This window comes from Pinus tabuliformis, chromosome 8, assembly GCF_031772625.1.
Source record: "Pinus tabuliformis cultivar Carrire ecotype Pingquan chromosome 8, CPIR1, whole genome shotgun sequence".
NCBI lineage: Eukaryota > Viridiplantae > Streptophyta > Pinopsida > Pinales > Pinaceae > Pinus > Pinus tabuliformis.
Genome location: NC_142294.1, coordinates 1413181472 through 1413201201, shown reverse-complemented (window position 1 = coordinate 1413201201; position 19730 = coordinate 1413181472). Strand labels below are relative to the sequence as shown.

General features: G+C 36.8%; 1 protein-coding gene across 1 annotated transcript; it reads left to right on the top strand.

Moving 5' to 3' along the window:
* Positions 1-11057: 11057 nt before the first annotated feature.
* On the top strand, positions 11058-19497 carry LOC149240882 (putative pectinesterase/pectinesterase inhibitor 51). Its single transcript, XM_089370344.1, has 3 exons — positions 11058-11096; positions 14281-14626; positions 18928-19497. The coding sequence occupies exons 1-3, from the start codon at positions 11058-11060 to the stop codon at positions 19461-19463; spliced, it is 921 nt and encodes a 306-aa protein (XP_089226470.1). The 3' UTR covers positions 19464-19497.
* The last annotated feature ends 233 nt before the right edge of the window (positions 19498-19730 follow it).

Genomic DNA, 19730 nt, shown 5'->3' with positions numbered 1-19730 from the left:
GGCATTTTCTCCTTTTGAGGTGTTTGCTGAAATTTTCTCCTGCATTCAGATTCTTCATGACTAAAGTTGTTACAGATTGAGCATTCTATTTCATTTTCAATAGGAGAAAAGTTATTATAGGAACTTCTCTTGATCACTGTTACATTCCTTTGATTTCATGTTTCTCTAGTCATGATGGTTTTGTAAGCAACACATTGAGCAGCTTTGTGCCCAAAATTATGGCATGAAAAACATTTCCCATTAAAGAAGTTTCTGCGACTATCGAATCTATTTACCTGTTGATTGTAGTTTCTATTGATATTCATCTTTGGAGCAAATTGACTACAATTTGCCTGAGGTTGGTTGTGGCTTCTATTGATATTAATCCTTGGAGCAAATTGAGTATGATTTACCTGGTGATCAACTTTATGCCTTTGCTGACAATTGTCATACTATTCACTGGTCTTTTCTACATCAAGATAGCTTTTGGCGGAGGTTGACGACTTCTGTGATTGAGATGCTTCTTCAGTATATGTTGGCATTATGATGCATGTGTTGTACTTGATGGCAAACAACTCATAGAAGATCAACTCACTTATATATATCTAGATGAATATACGGAAGAGATATCAGATGACAATTCTCAGTATGACAAGTCCAAAGGGGGAGATTGTTAGCATTATGAGACAAGTGTTGTCCTTGATGGCAAATCACACAAATGATAAATTATAGTGCAGCAAATTTATTTGGTAAATAATAGTGCAACAAAGTTTCCTTCATGTAGAGAAAAGTTCACGCACTTTTATGCAGAGAAAAGTTTATTCCATGTAGAGAAAAGTTCACGCACTTTTATGCAGAGAAAAGTTTATTTCATGTAGAGAAAAGTTCACGCACTTTTATGCAGAGAAAAGTTTATTTCATGTAGAGAAAAAGTTCACACACTTTCATGCAAGGAAAAGCGCGTATATGTTGGAGAACTTACCTTTGGTCCATGGTAGTTAGTCCTTGGTATTTGAACCTATGGTTTTGGACCATGGTACCTCGTCAGAAGTGTTGATCTCACGCACTTTCATGCAAGGAAAAGCGTGTATATGTTGGAGAAATTACCTTTGGTCCATGGTAGTTAGTCCTTGGTATTTGAACCTATGGTTTTGGACCATGGTACCTCGTCAGAAGTGTTGATCTCACGCACTTTCATGGTTGGTTCATGGTATTAGTCCGACAGTTTTTGATCCTATGGTTTTGGCCTGTGGTATTGCATCCAAAAGTGTTGATCTCACGCACTTTCATGGTTGGTTCATGGTATTAGTCCAACAGTTTTTTGATCCTATGGTTTTGGACCGTGGTATTGAGAAAGGACTAAGGCTATAAAAGAGGAAGGAGATCATTTGGCAAAGCATCATTTGAATTATCTGAATATCTGATAAAGTGCTAGATCTGGAATACTGTGATTGGGTTATGGTGCAGATCTGGATCTGAGCTAAAGAGGGATCTCACCGGTTGATGGAGAACAAGATCTAAGGATAGATCAGGATCAAATGGTTTGAAATGAACTATCTCTATATATTTGATTATGCTAGATCTGTATATTGAATGATCTGAACTAGGTATAAATTAAGTTTGAAATCGCTGCAAGTCATGTTTGAATATTTATAGATCTGTACGTGGGTTGGCTTTGGTGTAAGCGTGTATATATGTAGGTTTGGTTCATTGTAGTAGCGTATACAATTTGAGCTATGATATTTGAAGTCACAGGTGGTTCTGGTTGTTGATGGGTTCTGATGACAGTTTAAAGGTGTCAGTATTTTGCATATCCTATTTGGTTGATTGTGTTTAGCTTCAGTATTGATGGATGAGAACTAATATTGGATCAGGATCATAATGACTCATATTTATGTGATCTGATGGACTAGATCTGGGTGCTAACACATATATTATCCTTGTATATGTATTGATCTGGTGTTTGGGTGATTCAAAAGATTGATTGATTATGTGCTTCAATGATATTAATGGGTCCAGTATGAAAATTGGATGAAACGTGGCCTTTCAGATTATGTGTTGTGCTTCAGGAATATCCAGTCTGAAAATGTATGAAACGTGGTACCTGGAGGAGAGAAGATTGTAGGCCGGCGCCTACGTACTAGTATCTTAGCTAGTACAAGACCTAAGGGGGTGATAGCTCCCTTCCAGTAGCAGTTGAAAATTTTGGAGCATTGTAGCAGGTAGCATCCTGCGTACTAGTAAATGGATCGGCTAGTACAAGAACTATGGGGGTTGTAGCTCCCTTCCAGGAGAGACTGGAGAACGAGAGAGAGTTGTAGCTCTCTACAGGTAGAAGCCTGCGTACTGGTATAAGACTGCACCAGTACATAGATATTGTAAAAGGATTTTCTTATTAAGAAGAAGATTGAGATGACTTGCAGCAGGTGGTTTTCTCCCACATTGGGTTTCCACCTTATATCATGGTGTTCATGTGTGTGACTTATGTGTGATGATCTGTTCTATTTTACTGCACCTGTTTACTGTTAATATGGTTGATAGTGTTCTAATGCACTCATTAAGGATCAACTAACTGAATCATAAGAAGTTGTGGAAGTAGCATATATGAATCTGAATATGGAAATGAAAAAGTTTTATTGATGTGATAATACTAATTCACCCCCCCCTCTCAGTATTATTTCCAACAATTGGTATCAGAGCAGGTCCTTTGGTAGAAGCTTGATCGCTTGAAGGAGATCCGTGGAACTATGGGAAAGAAGCTTAAGAAGAAAGCACCTAAGAAGAAGAAGACATCTTAGAAGAACTATGACAGTGGGAGAATCGATTGGGGATTAGGTATAAGAAGCTCTTCAGATTCAGAATCAGATTCAGAATCATTTCAGAATGAAGATGAACTATCAGGTATGAATTTGCGATCCTCTGATGTTCCAGCTATCTATCCATTTGGAAAATATGAAAGTGATAGTGAAGCAACTGAATTTTCTTTTATGGGTGAGCAAGAAAAGTATCAAATAGAGGAAGTATTTAGAAGGCTTACAGACAAAATTAAAGATCAACAAGATCTATTGAACAAAAGGGAATGTGCTTTCAAAGAAGAAGTTACCAAACTAAAAGCTCAATCAGAGGAAGGAAACAAGGTAAGAAAGTTACTCAAGGACAAGGAAAATCAATGTCAAAAGTTGCAGGGTGAAGTGACATCATTAAGAGATGAAGTCAATGAAAGAAGCACAACCATCAAGAAACTAAGAGATAGATCCAGTTACTATGAAAGTCTTGAAGCCACGATCCGCTCGCTAAAGGAAGATCTTGAAGAATCAAAGAAGCAGAATAAAGATCCACTCCAAGCTATTGAAAAACAGGTAAACGAATATATCAGCTTAAAATCTCAACTGGAATGTGCCTTCAGAACTCGTCAAATGCAGCAGGATCTGAATGAAGAACAAGAAAAGGAGATTCTCAAACTAAGGCATCAGTTGGAAGAAGAAGGAAAGTTGAAGAAGACATGAAGAAGTAATGTCTAGAAAAGGAGGAACAACTTCAAGTTGAGGTAAATATCTTGAAAGGTAAATTAGAAGAAAAGGATAAACTATTACGATTTCAAGATAGTACTAAAGCCTTGGATGATATTCTTAGTAGTCAAAGGTCTCCTGCTATCAAGACTGGTCTTGGTTTTCATGAATCTGTTGAAGGTGAATCTAGTTCACAAGGTGAGGCAAGGAACTCTAAAAAGAAATCTAAAATGATCAACAAGGAGATGAAAGGTCAACCCCATCAACAATCAAGGAAAGAGACTCCTCAAAGAAAATATCTTACTCCTAACTATGGTCGGCCATTTACGCAGATGAATAATATTGAATGTTATGAATATCATAATCTTGGACATGTTGCAGCTAGATGCAGAAGAAGGATGGTTCAAGATTATCACACCGAAAGATCATCACATTCCAGGTACTTCAATGGATATTGTTTTTCTTGCAATTTGTTTGGTCACAAAGTTGCTGATTGCTACAGGAGGAATATGAAACATGTAAGATGTTATGCATGTAACAAGCTTGGACATATAGCTAAGGAATGCAGGAACAAAGTATGGGCACCATACCAAAAGGAGAAAACATCATCATCACACTTGAAGATGTGGAAGAAGAAAGAAGTACAGTCAGAAAGAGGCGGCACAGCACAACATACAGACATAACAGAATTAGAGGGAGCTGGAAGTGTAAAACTTCAGTGTCCTAAATCTCATATGCAAGTTTCTTAAAGAGAAGTCACGTATATATGCGAGTTGGTTATGGCATAGTCGCGTATATGATTGTTTGAGGAAAGGCAGTAGGGACAGGTTCAGGAAAAGGATCAGTCATGGTTCGGTTTATTATTTGCGCTGTTTGATAATGGTTACAATTTGCTGATGATGTGTGGAAATGACTTGATGGTTAGAAGTGTTTTGTTTCTAACTTGATAATGATGATGTATTGATACTTCTTGCTGATATGAATGATCAGATCTGACAGTAAACAAGATGGCACAGGTTTAGGGGGAGCATATGCTTTTAATGCATTGTTGGCATTATGGTTAATAGTCCTTGGTGATGATGCTTATATGGATAAATGATTCATCTTGCTATGATATGGTTATGAGTTTTTCAGATGATTCTTGGAGTTACATAGTTGATATTTAGATCAGATTTGTGGTTGATCCTCTAATGGTGCTTACATGGTGATCTTCATAAGGATAAGGAGAAGTACATAGCTTGAATTCACATCTTCTTTACTTGATGATGAGTCGCTCATATGCTGTTGTCGTCATATGCATAAAGATCATATATTACAGTTATGATGCAGGATTCCTATTGTTCTTGGCACATATGTGGATGAGGATTGTTGGCTGGATACATGGATGATTATTCAAAGTTGCATTGTTGGAGACTTGATGATGATGTGTTCTTACCTATATGATGATAGGTTGTTTCGTACATATGTTGATTGATATTCCCAATTGATGATACTTGGTCCATGCAGTTCTGGATAGCTATGGTGATTCTCACATATGATAGAATGATTCTGTATATACAGAATTCTGTTCAAAAGGATGAGTTGATACGGACATACCTTGATGATTCATGCAAGTTGCTGGTGACAGATGCTATGGAGCAGATCATTCAGTGTCGTTGCTGATGCTTATTTAGGTGTTTGGTCTCTGTTATAAATGTCATGTATATCATTCGATGTAAAGGTCATATCAAGACTCATGATGTAATAGTGTGTCTCTATCTATTGTAGTCATTTGATGAAATATTTCAGTCATATCAAGGTCATGTAACGGCCTATGTTTGGTTTCCCCACTATGCCTGGGATGAAGATGTAATGTATTTGGTTGTCATATTTCTGATGTATCCTCACTTGGTTGGGTGATGGATGTATGTATTGAGTCTTTTGGTGATAGGAAGGTCTTTCATGATGTATAAGTCTTGGTTCTTCTTGAAGAACATCTTTTGCAGATCTTTCCTACAGTCAGGGCGAGCATGAACAACACAATTCAGAAAGAGCAGAGCTTTCAGCATGTAGCATGAACAGATTGGTACACCTTGGCATATACAAAGGGGGAGCTCATTCAGAGATTTCAACAGGTACTCAGGGGGAGTATGAACAGCGGAATGCCTTTCTAGGAAAGAGAATATCTTGGTTCGCGCTTTGCCCTTGATGTCAAAGGGGGAGAGTGATTTGGTATTGTTGCCATCAAGTCCAAAGGGGGAGATTGTTGGCATTATGATGCATGTGTTGTACTTGATGGCAAACAACTCATAGAAGATCAACTCACTTATATATATCTAGATGAAAATACGGAAGAGATATCAGATGAAAATTCTTAGTATGACAAGTCCAAAGGGGGAGATTGTTAGCATTATGAGACAAGTGTTGTCCTTGATGGTAGATCACACAAATGATAAATTATAGTGCAACAAATTTATTTGATAAATTATAGTGCAACAAAGTTTCCTTCATGTAGAGAAAAGTTCACGCACTTTTATGCAAAGAAAAGTTTATTCCATGTAGAGAAAAGCTCACGCACTTTTATACAGAGAAAAGTTTATTTCATGTAGAGAAAAGTTCACGCACTTTTATGCAGAGAAAAGTTTATTTCATGTAGAGAAAAGTTCACGCACTTTTATGCAGAGAAAATTTTATTTCATGTAGAGAAAAGTTCACGCACTTTTATGCAGAGAAAAGTTTATTTCACGTAGAGAAACATTTCACGCACTTTCATGCAAGGAAAAGCGCGTATATGTTGGAGAACTTACCTTTGGTCCATGGTAGTTAGTCCTTGGTATTTGAACCTATGGTTTTGGACCATGGTACCTCGTCAGAAGTGTTGATCTCACGCACTTTCATGCAAGGAAAAGCGTGTATATGTTGGAGAACTTACCTTTGGTCCATGGTAGTTAGTCCTTGGTATTTGAACCTATGGTTTTGGACCATGGTACCTCGTCAGAAGTGTTGATCTCACGCACTTTCATGGTTGGTTCATGGTATTAGTCCGACAGTTTTTGATCCTATGGTTTTGGCCTGTGGTATTGCATCCAAAAGTGTTGATCTCACGCACTTTCATGGTTGGTTCATGGTATTAGTCCAACAATTTTTTGATCCTATGGTTTTGGACCGTGGTATTGAGAAAGGACTAAGGCTATAAAAGAGGAAGGAGATCATTTGGCAAAGCATCATTTGAATTATCTAAATATCTGATAAAGTGCTAGATCTGGAATACTGTGATTGGGTTATGGTGCAGATCTGGATCTGAGCTAAAGAGGGATCTCACCGGTTGATGGAGAACAAGATCTAAGGATAGATCAGGATCAAATGGTTTGAAATGAACTATCTCTATATATTTGATTATGCTAGATCTGTATATTGAATGATCTGAACTGGGTATAAATTAAGTTTGAAATCGCTGCAAGTCATGTTTGAATATTTATAGATCTGTACGTGGGTTGGCTTTGGTGTAAGCGCATATATATGCAGGTTTGGTTCATTGTAGTAGCGTATACAATTTGAGCTATGATATTTGAAGTCACAGGTGATTCTGGTTGTTGATGGGTACTGATGACAGTTTAAAGGTGTCAGTATTCTGCATATCCTGTTTGGTTGATTGTGTTTAGCTTCAGTATTGATGGATGAGAACTAATATTGGATCAGGATCATAATGACTCATATTTATGTGATCTGATGGACTAGATCTGGGTGCTAACACATATATTATCCTTGTATATGTATTGATCTGGTGTTTGGGCGATTCAGAAGATTGATTGATTATGTGCTTCAATGATATTAATGGGTCCAGTATGAAAATTGGATGAAACGTGGCCTTTCAGATTATGTTTGTGCTTCAGGAATATCCAGTCTGAAAATGTATGAAACATGGTACCTGGAGGAGAGAAGATTGTAGGTTGGCGCCTACGTACTAGTATCTTATCTAGTACAAGAGCTAAGGGGGTGGTAGCTCCCTTCCAGTAGCAGTTGAAAACTTTGGAGCATTGTAGCAGGTAGCAGCCTGCGTACTAGTAAATGGATCGGCTAGTACAAGAACTATGGGGGTTGTAGCTCCCTTCCAGGAGAGACTGGAGAACGAGAGAGAGTTGTAGCTCTCTGTAGGTAGAAGCCTGCGTACTGGTATAAGATTGCACCAGTACATAAATATTGTAAAAGAATTTTCTTATTAAGAAGAAGATTGAGATGACTTGCAGCAGGTGGTTTTCTCCCACATTGGGTTTCCACCTTATATCATGGTGTTCATGTGTGTGACTTATGTGTGATGATCTGTTCTATTTTACTGCACCTGTTTACTGTTAATATGGTTGATAATGTTCTAATGCACTCATTAAGGATCAACTAACTGAATCATAAGAAGTTGTGGAAGTAGCATATATGAATCTGAATATGGAAATGAAAAAGTTTTATTGATGTGATAATACTGATTCACCCCCCCCCCCCCCCCCCCCTCTCAGTATTATTTCCAACAGTATATCCAAGACCTATCTTTATCAGAGGAGAATGCTGAACTTTGTTAATTTCATTTAAAGTTTCTGATCCTTTAGCAAATCTAAGATTGAGAGATTTTGTTTTCTCAAGATCGTTTCTTAGACCCAAAATTTCACATTCTAGTTTTTCATTGTGTTTTTCTTTCTCTTTTCCTTTTGCTGAAACTTTAAATACAACTTCTCTCATATCTGATGGACCTCCTTTTCTCATATCAAAAGTAGTTAGGATTCCGTGAAGCTGTGTCATAGTGATATACTGCAGATCCTGTTTTTGTTCTATGGCAGACACTTTTGATTCAAATTTAGTAGACAAGGATCTCAAAATTTTCTCAACTAAGGTAACTTCCTTTATTTATTCACCCATATTCTTCATACAATTAACAACCTCATCTATACATAAGAAGTAACTAGCTATAATCTCATCACTATGCATCTTAAGGGTTTCATACTTAATTCTGAGAGTTTGAAGCTTAGCACATTTTACCTGAGAGTCTCCTTTGTAGCTCTAAATGATTTTGTCCCATATCTCTTTGGCTTATTTGAGCTGCATGACTTTGACAAACTCTGATTGTGACAAACTTCCCAATAAAGTATTGACAGCTTTGGCATTGGTTTCATATTGCTTTCTACCTACCGTGTCTGTAGGAATTGTTGTTGGAAAATTATATCCCCCTTCCACAATTTCCTAGACATCTGTTCCAAGAGATTGTAGATAGGCTGTGGTTCTTATTTTCCAATAAACAAAGTTGCTCCCATCGAAGATTGGCGATCTAATGGATCCCATGCTTTCGTGATTATTCATCTTGATGTATCTTCCTTCAAGCGATCAAGCTTCTTCTAAAGGACCTACTCTGATACCAATTGTTGGAAATAATACTAAGAGGGGGGGTGAATCAGTATTATCAGATCAAGAATTTTTCTTTTTTATAATCAGATTTGTATGCGCTACTTCATAGAGGGGAACTGGCATGTACACATAATTGTCTTTAAGGCAACCAACGTTTATGTAGTAAACTTATGATTCAGTTAATTCATCATATTTTGATCTTTAATCAGTGCATTAGTACTTCATCAATCATTAAACAATAACCATGTACAATATAAACATAATAAACCATCACACATAAGCAACACACATGAACACCAAGATTTAAGGTGGAAACCCAATGTGGGTGAAAGCCACCTACTGTTGTCGTCTTTGTCTTCTTTTAATAATAATAAAATTTGTTTACAATCTTGTACCAGTGTAGACTCATACCAGTATGCAGGCTTCTACTTGTAGAAGGTTACAACCTTCTCTTTTTCTCTAGCTTCTATTGGAAGGAAGATCCAACCCCCTACCTCTTGTACTAGCCAATATGTTTACTAGTACGTAGGTGCCAGCCTATAAAAAACTCCACTCTTCCACCAGGGACCACATTTCATGAATTTTCAGACTAGATGCTCCTGGCAGATATCAAAACATATGAAGAAGCTGAATCATCAATAACCCATCAGAAATTTAGAAACTCAAACTTCATCAACCCACATGCAGTTAATCTAAAACAATCAGATCACTTTCATCAGAACATTGTGCTAAACCCAGAAACTTGCATCAACATTCAGAACCAAATGAAACCTCAAAAATTCATGTGTCAGATCATATACACTACTTCAATGAAGAAAATCTACATGTATATACTACTTCATTTAGCCCAACTTGCATATACCTCTAAAGATTCTGAATCATAAAATCTCTGAATCACAAACTGTACCAACTAGCAGTATACTGAACATCTACTGTCAACTTATATAACTTTACACAAGCAGGAAACAGAAAACACTTCTTCTCACTTATACAATCAATCAAATATCAACCTCCTTATGCATTCAGATTTACATTTAGATATAAGAAGACTTCATTGATGGACAACAGTAAAATAGCAACAGCAATAAATCAACAATACTAATTTGATAGATCAATGATCTCTGAACATCAAGCCTTTCTTTTGTATACACTACTTGAAAGAACAGAACCTATGTGTATACGCTCTTTGGCCGAGACAAACCTGCATACAAATTTGCAAATATTAACTCAGCAAACCTGCGTACAAATATGCAAATATTGACTTAGAACTTTGCTACAATTCCAAACTTTAGACAAACCCAGGTCATGATAGATAACGAATAAAACAGGTGCAGAACATCAGAACTAGCCTCAACCAATATTATATCATTCAAGAATAAGTCATTTCAGGTCTCATGATCCTTATCCAATATTAAACTCAAGGTGCAATAAATATTTCAGATCTAGTCCCAAACATAACCCTACAACATAAAATATACTTCAGATAGAAGTATTCCTTAGAATCTTATTCTCTTTCCCATTGGCCTTATGATCCTCTCTTCTTTATACAATTTTTGGCCTTTCTCAATACCATGGACTGAATCCACTTAGGACCAATACCTTGGATCAAATACCACGAACCAAATACCTCAGACTAAATACCTAGGGTCAATACCACGGTCGAAAGATACCTTGGACCAAATACCTCAGACCAAAACCATGGTTTTCAACATGTACGAGCTTTGCCTTCTACGGGAGTGCGTGTGTATATTATACACCTTTTTTGTTCTGAATACCTGCGTGTATACACTGCTTGGACTAAGTGAACCTGCGTGTATCTCTTCAACTGCTCTTACACCATCTTCTTCCTTCAACTTCTTTATTCTGATCAATAGTCCTTAGTTCCCTCTTCCTGATCCTCTATACCACTACCCTATTGCCTCTAAATATTCCTATTAGCCTCTTATCAAAACTGAGTTGACCTGTAGAGTTGCCATCAAGGACAATACTTGTATCTTAATGCCAACAACATAGTCATTCTCACAAGGTGGTGTGGTGGAGCTTTGGATACTAGGAAATAAGATGTCCCAATATCATACAAAGAAGCTGCCTATTCTACGAACCAAAATGGGTCTATCTCTTTCGAGGAAGTATCTTAAGGGAAGGAAAAATTTCCATCAGATGATATCCAAAAAAAACCCATGACCCTATATCGTAGAATAAATGGAACTAGCACCAACATTGGAAGTTAATCGTGCGAAGGTGATATCTCTATTTTTTGATCTCTAATCTAGGGAAGTTATATGAAAATTTAATGGATTTTAGCCTAGATCTGCACATTACACTAGTAGGTTTTCTCTACCTGGAACCCCAAATGTGATATTTATTTATGTTCCAAAGTTTTCATCATTGTTTAGTTTGACACATAGAAAGATCTTGAGTATGCCTTAAATGATGGGCCATGGTTTTGGGGTAGAGTTGGGCTCTAACTTGATGGTTCCCAGATTTTGATGTTACAAATATGATGATTCCAATAATGATGATATTGAGACTACCCAATCTCCCTCCTTTGTTACATCGTTAAGTCTTAAAGGATATTGGAAATGTTCTAAGAAAATTGAAAAAGATGGACAGTGACAAAATAGAAAAAATGTATTTTTACATTTACCAAATTTTTTGTAAAGATTAACCTTAGAAAAGGTCTACCTGGTCACATTCATCTGAAGCATAAAAAATTTCAATGGACCTAAGTTTTATATTATGAGAATATGACACTCAAATTTTGAATTTGTTATTAAATTGGACAGTTGCATAACACATGCCCACAGGAAAAAATATGCCAAAAGAGAAAAAGAGGCACGATGATAAGCCAAAGGGATGGCGGGTATCTGACCCTCACCTATCTGAAGAAGAGGAAGAAACCATGAATAACCGTCAACATATGGATGGATGGGATCAACATGGAAACTAATCAGATGGAGGTGTTATGGGTTAGTCTTGAATCACAACCCATCTCTAGATGGGTTTTGAGCAAACAAAGACCCAAGTTTTATAGAAATAGAAAGAAGGCACACACAAAGAGAAATGAATGAAGGGTATAAATAGAAATCATGCCTTTTAGAGCTTAAACTTAGATAAAGAATTCCATGCAGACAACTAGAAATGAATTAGAGATGGTAACAATTGGATCCAAATCTAGGATTTAGCAAAAGGTTTAGAAAAAAAGGAAAAAAAAGGAAAAGTTAAGTGATTTTTATAACACATAACTTAAACATAATATATGTAATATTTTTATGTGTTTTTCCAATTATTTATCATCAGTCAAAAGGATGATATTATTTGATATTTTCAACATCTACAAAATGAAATCTTTTTTTTGTTTCAAGTTGAATAAAATTATGTCAAGTCCCACTAGCACAACCGTTTTAGGATGGGCCTTGTTGGCAAGGCGACCCAGGATCAAACCTCATGGGGGTGGTTGTGACCTATGTGAGGGGGAAGAGACATGCTAAAAAATCGAGTCATCTTAGGGCTGGTGTGGCCTAGGTCGGGTGTGATCCTCGGGTAACTTTGATGGATTAGATACCCTTGGGTTATGGCTCCTCAAGCCACGGGTCAAGATTGGAGGAACACAAACAAATTGACAAAAAGAAAAAAAAAAGTTGAATAAAACTATGATTTTTTCCTCAAATAAAAGAAAAAAGGAAAAGAAAAGAAAACAACAACAACAATAATGTATATAAAATAAATTAATTATATTGCTAAAAAATTCATATAGTTTCTTAATTAATCATACACACCTTCAAATGAAACTATGGTGGATCATAATATATTGTATCATAGTACAAATGTATCGCTCGGTTCTTAAGTTTTTTCTTTTATAGTGAATTAATTTTTTTAAACAAAATTTCGGGTTTGTTTTAGTAGTATGATTTTAAGTTGTAATGTAAATTTGAACTTCAAATGGTGAAGGAAAGTCATGATCAAAGACCAATTCTTAAAAGAAACTCTAAATTTATTTTATCATGGATAATACTCCTTATGGCCAATAGTTAAGATTAAAAACAAAGCTATAATACAAAATGTGACAACCAACCTTTCTCTTGAAGATGTCTAAAATATTTTGAATATAAATATATCAATAAAGATAAATTATGTGTGTGTAAATTATATGATAACGACGAAAGATCCATATATATACCTAGGTGGGAGTATCCTTTCATTAAAAACTGTATTCTTTGAGACAAATCCTTTTATTATTACAAACTATACTTATAATTATTATTATTTATTTGTCCTTAATCAATAACTCAAATCATTAAAAATAAAGTAAATCAATCTTAGTGTAAACAATAATAAAGTAATCATTCTTACTTTTATAGAAATATTTTATTTTATTTAAAAAAATACAATTTCTATATTTTTTTAAGTGTTCAAAATACTTACAATAATATATTCTTAGACCAAAAAAATTGCAAATGAATAAGACACTTACAATAGGATAAATATGAGAACTCTATAATAATTAACCGGGCCCAATCCATTATCTCAATCAAAATATCTATTTCTTCATTTCACATTCCTTCATATATAATTATATTTTAAGAAAAAGATTATGTTCCTTCATATATAATTATATTTTAAGAAAAAGATTATGAATTATTTTAATAAAAAAATATTGTAAAAATTTATATTAATAGAATAAAATTTATATTGAAATTAATCAAATAAAACTATAAATTATCAAAAAATTATTATTTTTATATTTAGAACAAGGTGAATGGAAAATGTTCAAAAAGTATTGGGAAAAAGGGATTTAAAAGCATAATGCCTATCTCGATTGATGTTTTGCATCTATGTTCGATATCGAAATTTAACGGAGTGTTCTTTTAGAAACGTGCTACAAACTTATGTATATTGAGGTGAATAGTTGAGTTTATTATTTATGGTGTGAATGTTGGATTTCTTCAAATTCATCATTATATATATCTTTATGGAAAATTATCGGGTTACATTATTTTTGGAATGTTTTGGTTTTTATGTATAGCAAGTAACTAGGTCAAACAATTCACATTATTACTATTCATATAATTATTTGACAAACAATTGACATCATTATTATTCATTTAATTATTTGACTTCATTATGGTCCATCCAATTTTAAATTCAAAATATTTTTCCCAATCACAATAAAAATAATAAATTTGAGGAAATAATTATTTTTATTGAAAGAAAACAAATCATATAAGTGAAAAGTTAATAGCATAAGAGAATTTTTTAATTACGCCGTAAGGCGTTTCCCTCTGAGATCAACTCCCCTCTCTGCTTACCTGTCATCTTGTAAACCACAGGATTATATGTTAGATGATTGCAACCATTTCAGCCATTGATCGGGGTTGCCCAAACGGTTTAGGCGTTTCATCGAATAATTTAATCCGGGCAGCAGGGTTTGTACCTCAGATCAAACGCTTGCCCTCGCAGATCAACGCTTGCCCTCGCTCTGGATTTGGTTTGGCCGTCTTTATCATCCGCGGGAATATCCTTCCACACCTGCAGGGATTTCGTGTGTGCACAAATTGAAAGGCCGAATCATGGAAAATGGCGGTGTGTTCAGAGTATCTCTGAAAGGGCGGGCAATTGTCCAATCGAGCTGGGCCGGTGTTTCGCTCTTTGGCTGTTTGGTAGGAGATTTGGGAGGGCCATTCCCAATGATGGATTGGCAATACAGAGCAGGGCTGGTGCTGATTGGCATTGTGGTTGTCATTTGGGTTACCTCTGCCGAAGTCACTCAGGTATGTACGACTCGAACCTGGATCGCCAGAGAAGGAGTTAGTGTGTAATTTTCTTCACTAGAAAATTTTAGATCTGGTAGGCTGGAGAACGAATTATGAATTTTGGATACAGTATGAAGAATCAATCGAATTAAGGAACAAATTATCTAGCTGCCCTGCCCTGAATGTACATCCTATGACGGGGACTCGCCCCACAACCATTAGATGTGCACTCTGTTCTGCTCTCATTTGTTTTTATGCCTTAAAAAGCACTAGCAGATCAGGGAACGAGCTATTGCGACTCTCATTGTTAACGACAATGCATGCTCTTGATGGTCATATGCTGGAGCCTGCAGTGGAAACTAGTTCTAATTGAAGTAGTTGCCGCACGCTGTTGCGGGTCAAGCCGATTAAACAAGAGATTTTACAGGTGTATGCATTTTTTAGGCATGTGATTGTATTGGACTGCCAATGGCACATTGACAAGAAAACATTTCATGAGACAAAATTATATGTTCGATTCTGCATTGGTTGTGGAGATCTGAGCAACCAAGGGATAGGCCCAATGTCAATTGCCTTGCATGTGACCAAATCCTGTTACAGCAGTATACAGAGCCCGGTGCAGTCAGTTTTGCTACATCGTAGACATAGTGAGCTCTCACAAAACTCTGTAAAAGAGGCTATGCATTCTTTTGAGTTTGGTCCTTTGACAATATGATCTGGGTCAGACGTTCTTCCATAGAAAAAATTAGATGGAGGTTTTTGTTCTAGTTATAAATGGTCATAAGTACTTTGACCTTTTCCAACATAGAATATTCTGTAAGGAGTTTTTTGATTTTGAGTTGACAAGGTTCACGGTTCAAGTACATGCTCCTTCCTTGCAGAGTCAGTGTGTGATTTTTGATTTGATTGGGATCTAGGTTGAAGGTTAAAACCCTTTGTGTGCCTTTATAGATGGGATGATGTCTCAGGAGATTGGACTTATGTAGGCCATATATACCGTTCAAGTCTTTTATTTTGACCACACTAATGCCAAGGCTGTCATGTCTGTGTCTGAGCCAGGGGTCAACTTGGAGGGCAGTGAAATAGATATAAGGAACATAACTTGTCACTTGCAAGATCAGCATCAATGATTAAGTTAAAAAATATGCTAGAAAAAGCAATAAGGCCAGAACCTTTTAATGAACGTACATCATTGACAGGCAAACTTGTAGTGCAGCTCTACTTTAGAAGGTAAAAGCATTTTATGATCGTCGTGGACAAGTAAAATGGTCTTTTGAAGGTTGTTATACAAAATTCACCAGTTCTATCGAGATTGTATTATGTGGTAAATTCCTGCTATATTACAGTGTCTTTGAATGGAAGTGGCTTGGGAAACAGGCCTTTCAAATTTGTAATTTTCTGTATACTTTGCCTAGAGTATCTAGTTATGCCGTGCTGGAGCCTGCAGTGGAAACTAGTTCTAATTGAAGTAGTTGCCGCACGCTGTTGCGGGTCAAGCCGATTAAACAAGAGATTTTACAGGTGTATGCATTTTTTAGGCATGTGATTGTATTGGACTGCCAATGGCACATTGACAAGAAAACATTTCATGAGACAAAATTATATGTTCGATTCTGCATTGGTTGTGGAGATCTGAGCAACCAAGGGATAGGCCCAATGTCAATTGCCTTGCATGTGACCAAATCCTGTTACAGCAGTATACAGAGCCCGGTGTAGTCAGTTTTGCTACATCGTAGACATAGTGAGCTCTCACAAAACTCTGTAAAAGAGGCTATGCATTCTTTTGAGTTTGGTCCTTTGACAATATGATCTGGGTCAGACGTTCTTCCATAGAAATTGGAATGCCTAGCAGATTTGAGATGCCTTGAATTGAAATTGGAAAATCTGCTCTTCCAACATGTTTTGATCATTACACATGGTTCTTGCGGACCACATCCCTCTGTGATTTTTCGGGTCAACCTTAGTCCATATTCTCTCCTCTCTCACCTTTTGTCACTAATTCACCCCAAGAGAAATTAAAAGAGTTGTTAGGATCTTGAGCACCAGCAAAGAAGTAGATGAGTAAGGTCTGCAAGTTGAATTTGCATTGGCTTTCCCTCTTCATGGTCTCAAAATATCATCCACCCCATCTTCCAATTGAAGGATATTTCTGATAGAAATAATTGCAGGAATATTATGATTGGGCGTGCCTTTGTCGAACTCTATGTTATGGGCGTGAACGTGTGGCTTTCTCAACATATAGAGAGGAACAAATTCAAAGCTATGGGGCAACCAAGTCTTAGAAGAGATTATGAAACTAGTGACCACATTTTTAGCCTGTGTGCTATTATCAAGGAAGCTGACGTCCCTCATCTAAAGTCCTGTTGCTTTGTGGATTTTCAGAAGGATTTTGGACTCTGTTCCAAGGGAATTATCGTTCTGGAGACTACGTGAAATTGGCATCTTTGAGTGTCTCATAGTTGCTTTCATGAAATTCCATGGGATATACATTAATGGGTTAGAGCATAACCGAGCGAGTGCTTCCACAAGGGAGATGTTTACGTTTTACACCATGTTTTGTTTACCTTATTCTTATTTGCAGAGGATCTGATCCTTTTAGCCTCCTCCCCTAGGGACATTCAGAGATAGCTTGATGCCCCTGCCAATGTGATGGTCATAGAATGATGGTGGTGAACCTTAGTGAAACTGAGGTTGTGATTTAAATATCCAAGAGCACCCTAACAAACTTCCACTTCTTCTTCAAAGGAAGCGAGGTGGAGATTACCATTGCTTATACATCTATGGGATCTGATCCATAGCCCTTAGGTTTAGCTTAAGGCATGTCTTTCAACCCAAACTTAGAAAGGGTTATAGGTCTCTCTCCATGCTTGACCGACAATACTTCCATATGCATTTTCAGGACATCTCTTCTGAGATGCATTTTTTGACACAATTAACAGACCTATAGTACTATATGGTGTTGAAATCTTGGGGCCTACCTCGTTACCACCTGACTGCGCGCAGGCTGAGACAGTCCAATTCCTCATGCTACAGTGTATGATTTAGCATAAACAAACAGTTCCATAACCCATTGTACAAACAGTTTGGCATTCATCCCTTTTTCCTTGAGAGCATTTTTGGACTTGTCTTCTTTCTTCACGGGAAACTCCTATCTGGCCCTTTGCCTTTTTTAGATTGCCTCCACAGGCCCCTTTGTCTAGCGAATGTGCTGTTTTTTTAAAGGCGTCTTCAGTTCTTCAAAGAGTGCCTCCCTCCTTTTAGCTATTCTCTAGATGCCCTAGTGACATCCTAGCCCCTGAATGGAGATAAACATGGATATCAAAGAGGACATCTATCTACAGTAAATTCAGGTCACTTGGATTGAATCCCACAACGGTTTCACAATCAAATGACCTTCTACTATGATCACTTATTGTACAAGTATGATCTAGGAAGCAATTCTCTTTGATACATTTGCAGATTTTTATGGGTCTTCTTGCAGAACCCAAAGGGCTTTAAACGCTTGTTCAGTTCTGTGGCCAAGGAATCCACTACCATTGCTTCCAATTCCTTCTGCATGGACATAAAGTGTGCCCTTTCTGCCATGTTGCTAAGAACTACTGGATAAAAATGCCAAACCACAACACTGAGGGCCTGCATGCTGGTTAAACTTAAAAGCCTGAGGAAAGGTAGAGATTTGGCTAACAAGACTTCTTTGGAGACAATCAATTGTGAAAATGACCATCCAATTAATGAGAGAGAAATTTTCTACTTGAGTTCAACCCAGATTAATTCCCTTGCAAAGGAATGCTGATCTAGAAAGCATCAACAAAATACAAATGAGAGGAGAAGGAAACAATCAAAATCCAGCAGTGCTTGGAATGCAATCCGTCATTTGCAAGGGAAGCAATAATGCTTTTCTTCAGATTGTAGGTTGCTGAAAAGAAGAGAGCAATAAAATTTATTTTTGCAGATTCTGCACTTCTTTCATCCTATTAAAGCAGCAAAAAAATTAATTATCGTTTTACATTATAAGAATAAGATATTTGGAACCCTTTCATATGATAGGTGTAATGTCTTTCAACATGCATTGGGGTTTGTAAGTTTGAGAAATTTCAATGGGCATATGCTAAAATTGGATCCTCTGTTTATTCTGATAACTAGATAAATATGTGTATGCTATTTCTAAACAAAGACGGAATTTAATACTTACAATTACCATCGTTCTTTGGTTTTGAACTCTTATCAAAGGAAAATTCAATCAATCCATATTCCTCGATCCCACTAAATATTGTTTTAGATGTTGAGGATTGCTAATTTATTTGTTTTCACAATTGCAGCTGTAAATGCTGATGGCTTCTTAGCACGGGATATACCATTCGAAAATGCAGCAGGGCCAGGTAGTCAACAAGCGGTAGCCCTAAGAGTAAATAGTGATCACTCTGCCTTCTACAACTGTGCCTTTCTTGGCCACCAGGATACATTGTACACTCATATTCTTCGTCAGTTCTATAGAAACTGCAGAATAGAAGGCACTGTTGACTTCATATTTGGAGACTCGGCAGCCATCTTTGAAAACTGTCTCATTCTGCTGCGTCCTCGTCAAATAAACTCAGACAAAGGATCATCAAATCCTGTCACTGCACAGGGTCGAACAGATCCAGCCGAGCCCACAGGATTTTTTTTCCATAACTTCACTATCAATGGAACTGAAGAATATATGAGGGCTTACTATGCCAACCCAAAAATTTACAAAGGCTATTTGGGTCGGCCATGGAAAGTTTCAACGCAGCACTGTTTTGTGATTGGGCGAATCCTCCTGCAGTTATGTTTGAAGCATGGGATAAAACTTTTGGAAAAATGTTATGAACTCTAAAGGTTTGGGTGTCTGTATTTGTTGTTGTTTTACTCTAAATGTTATGAACTCTAAAGATTTCAGATGTCTTACTCATCCCTGGGAGAATTCAGAGAGGCAAGTGTCATATGAGCAGTTTCTAGAAGATTCTTTGAGTTTCCACCTAGCAAATTGTTTTTGCCATTTGTCTACTTTCGCTCATCACACCCTACAGAAGGGCTTCTCAGTATGCATCACAAGCCCTGTGTGTAATAGGTGTGATGCATCGTACCCTTAGCATGGAGCAGT

Coding starts and splice junctions, on each gene's coding strand:
- LOC149240882 (XM_089370344.1), top strand. CDS start 11,058: ATGGAACTAGCACCAACATTGGAAGTTAATCGTGCGAAG. Junction 11,097..14,280: donor TGGAAGTTAATCGTGCGAAG/GTGATATCTCTA, acceptor TCCGGGCAGCAG/GGTTTGTACCTCAGATCAAA. Junction 14,627..18,927: donor CCTCTGCCGAAGTCACTCAG/GTATGTACGACT, acceptor TCACAATTGCAG/CTGTAAATGCTGATGGCTTC.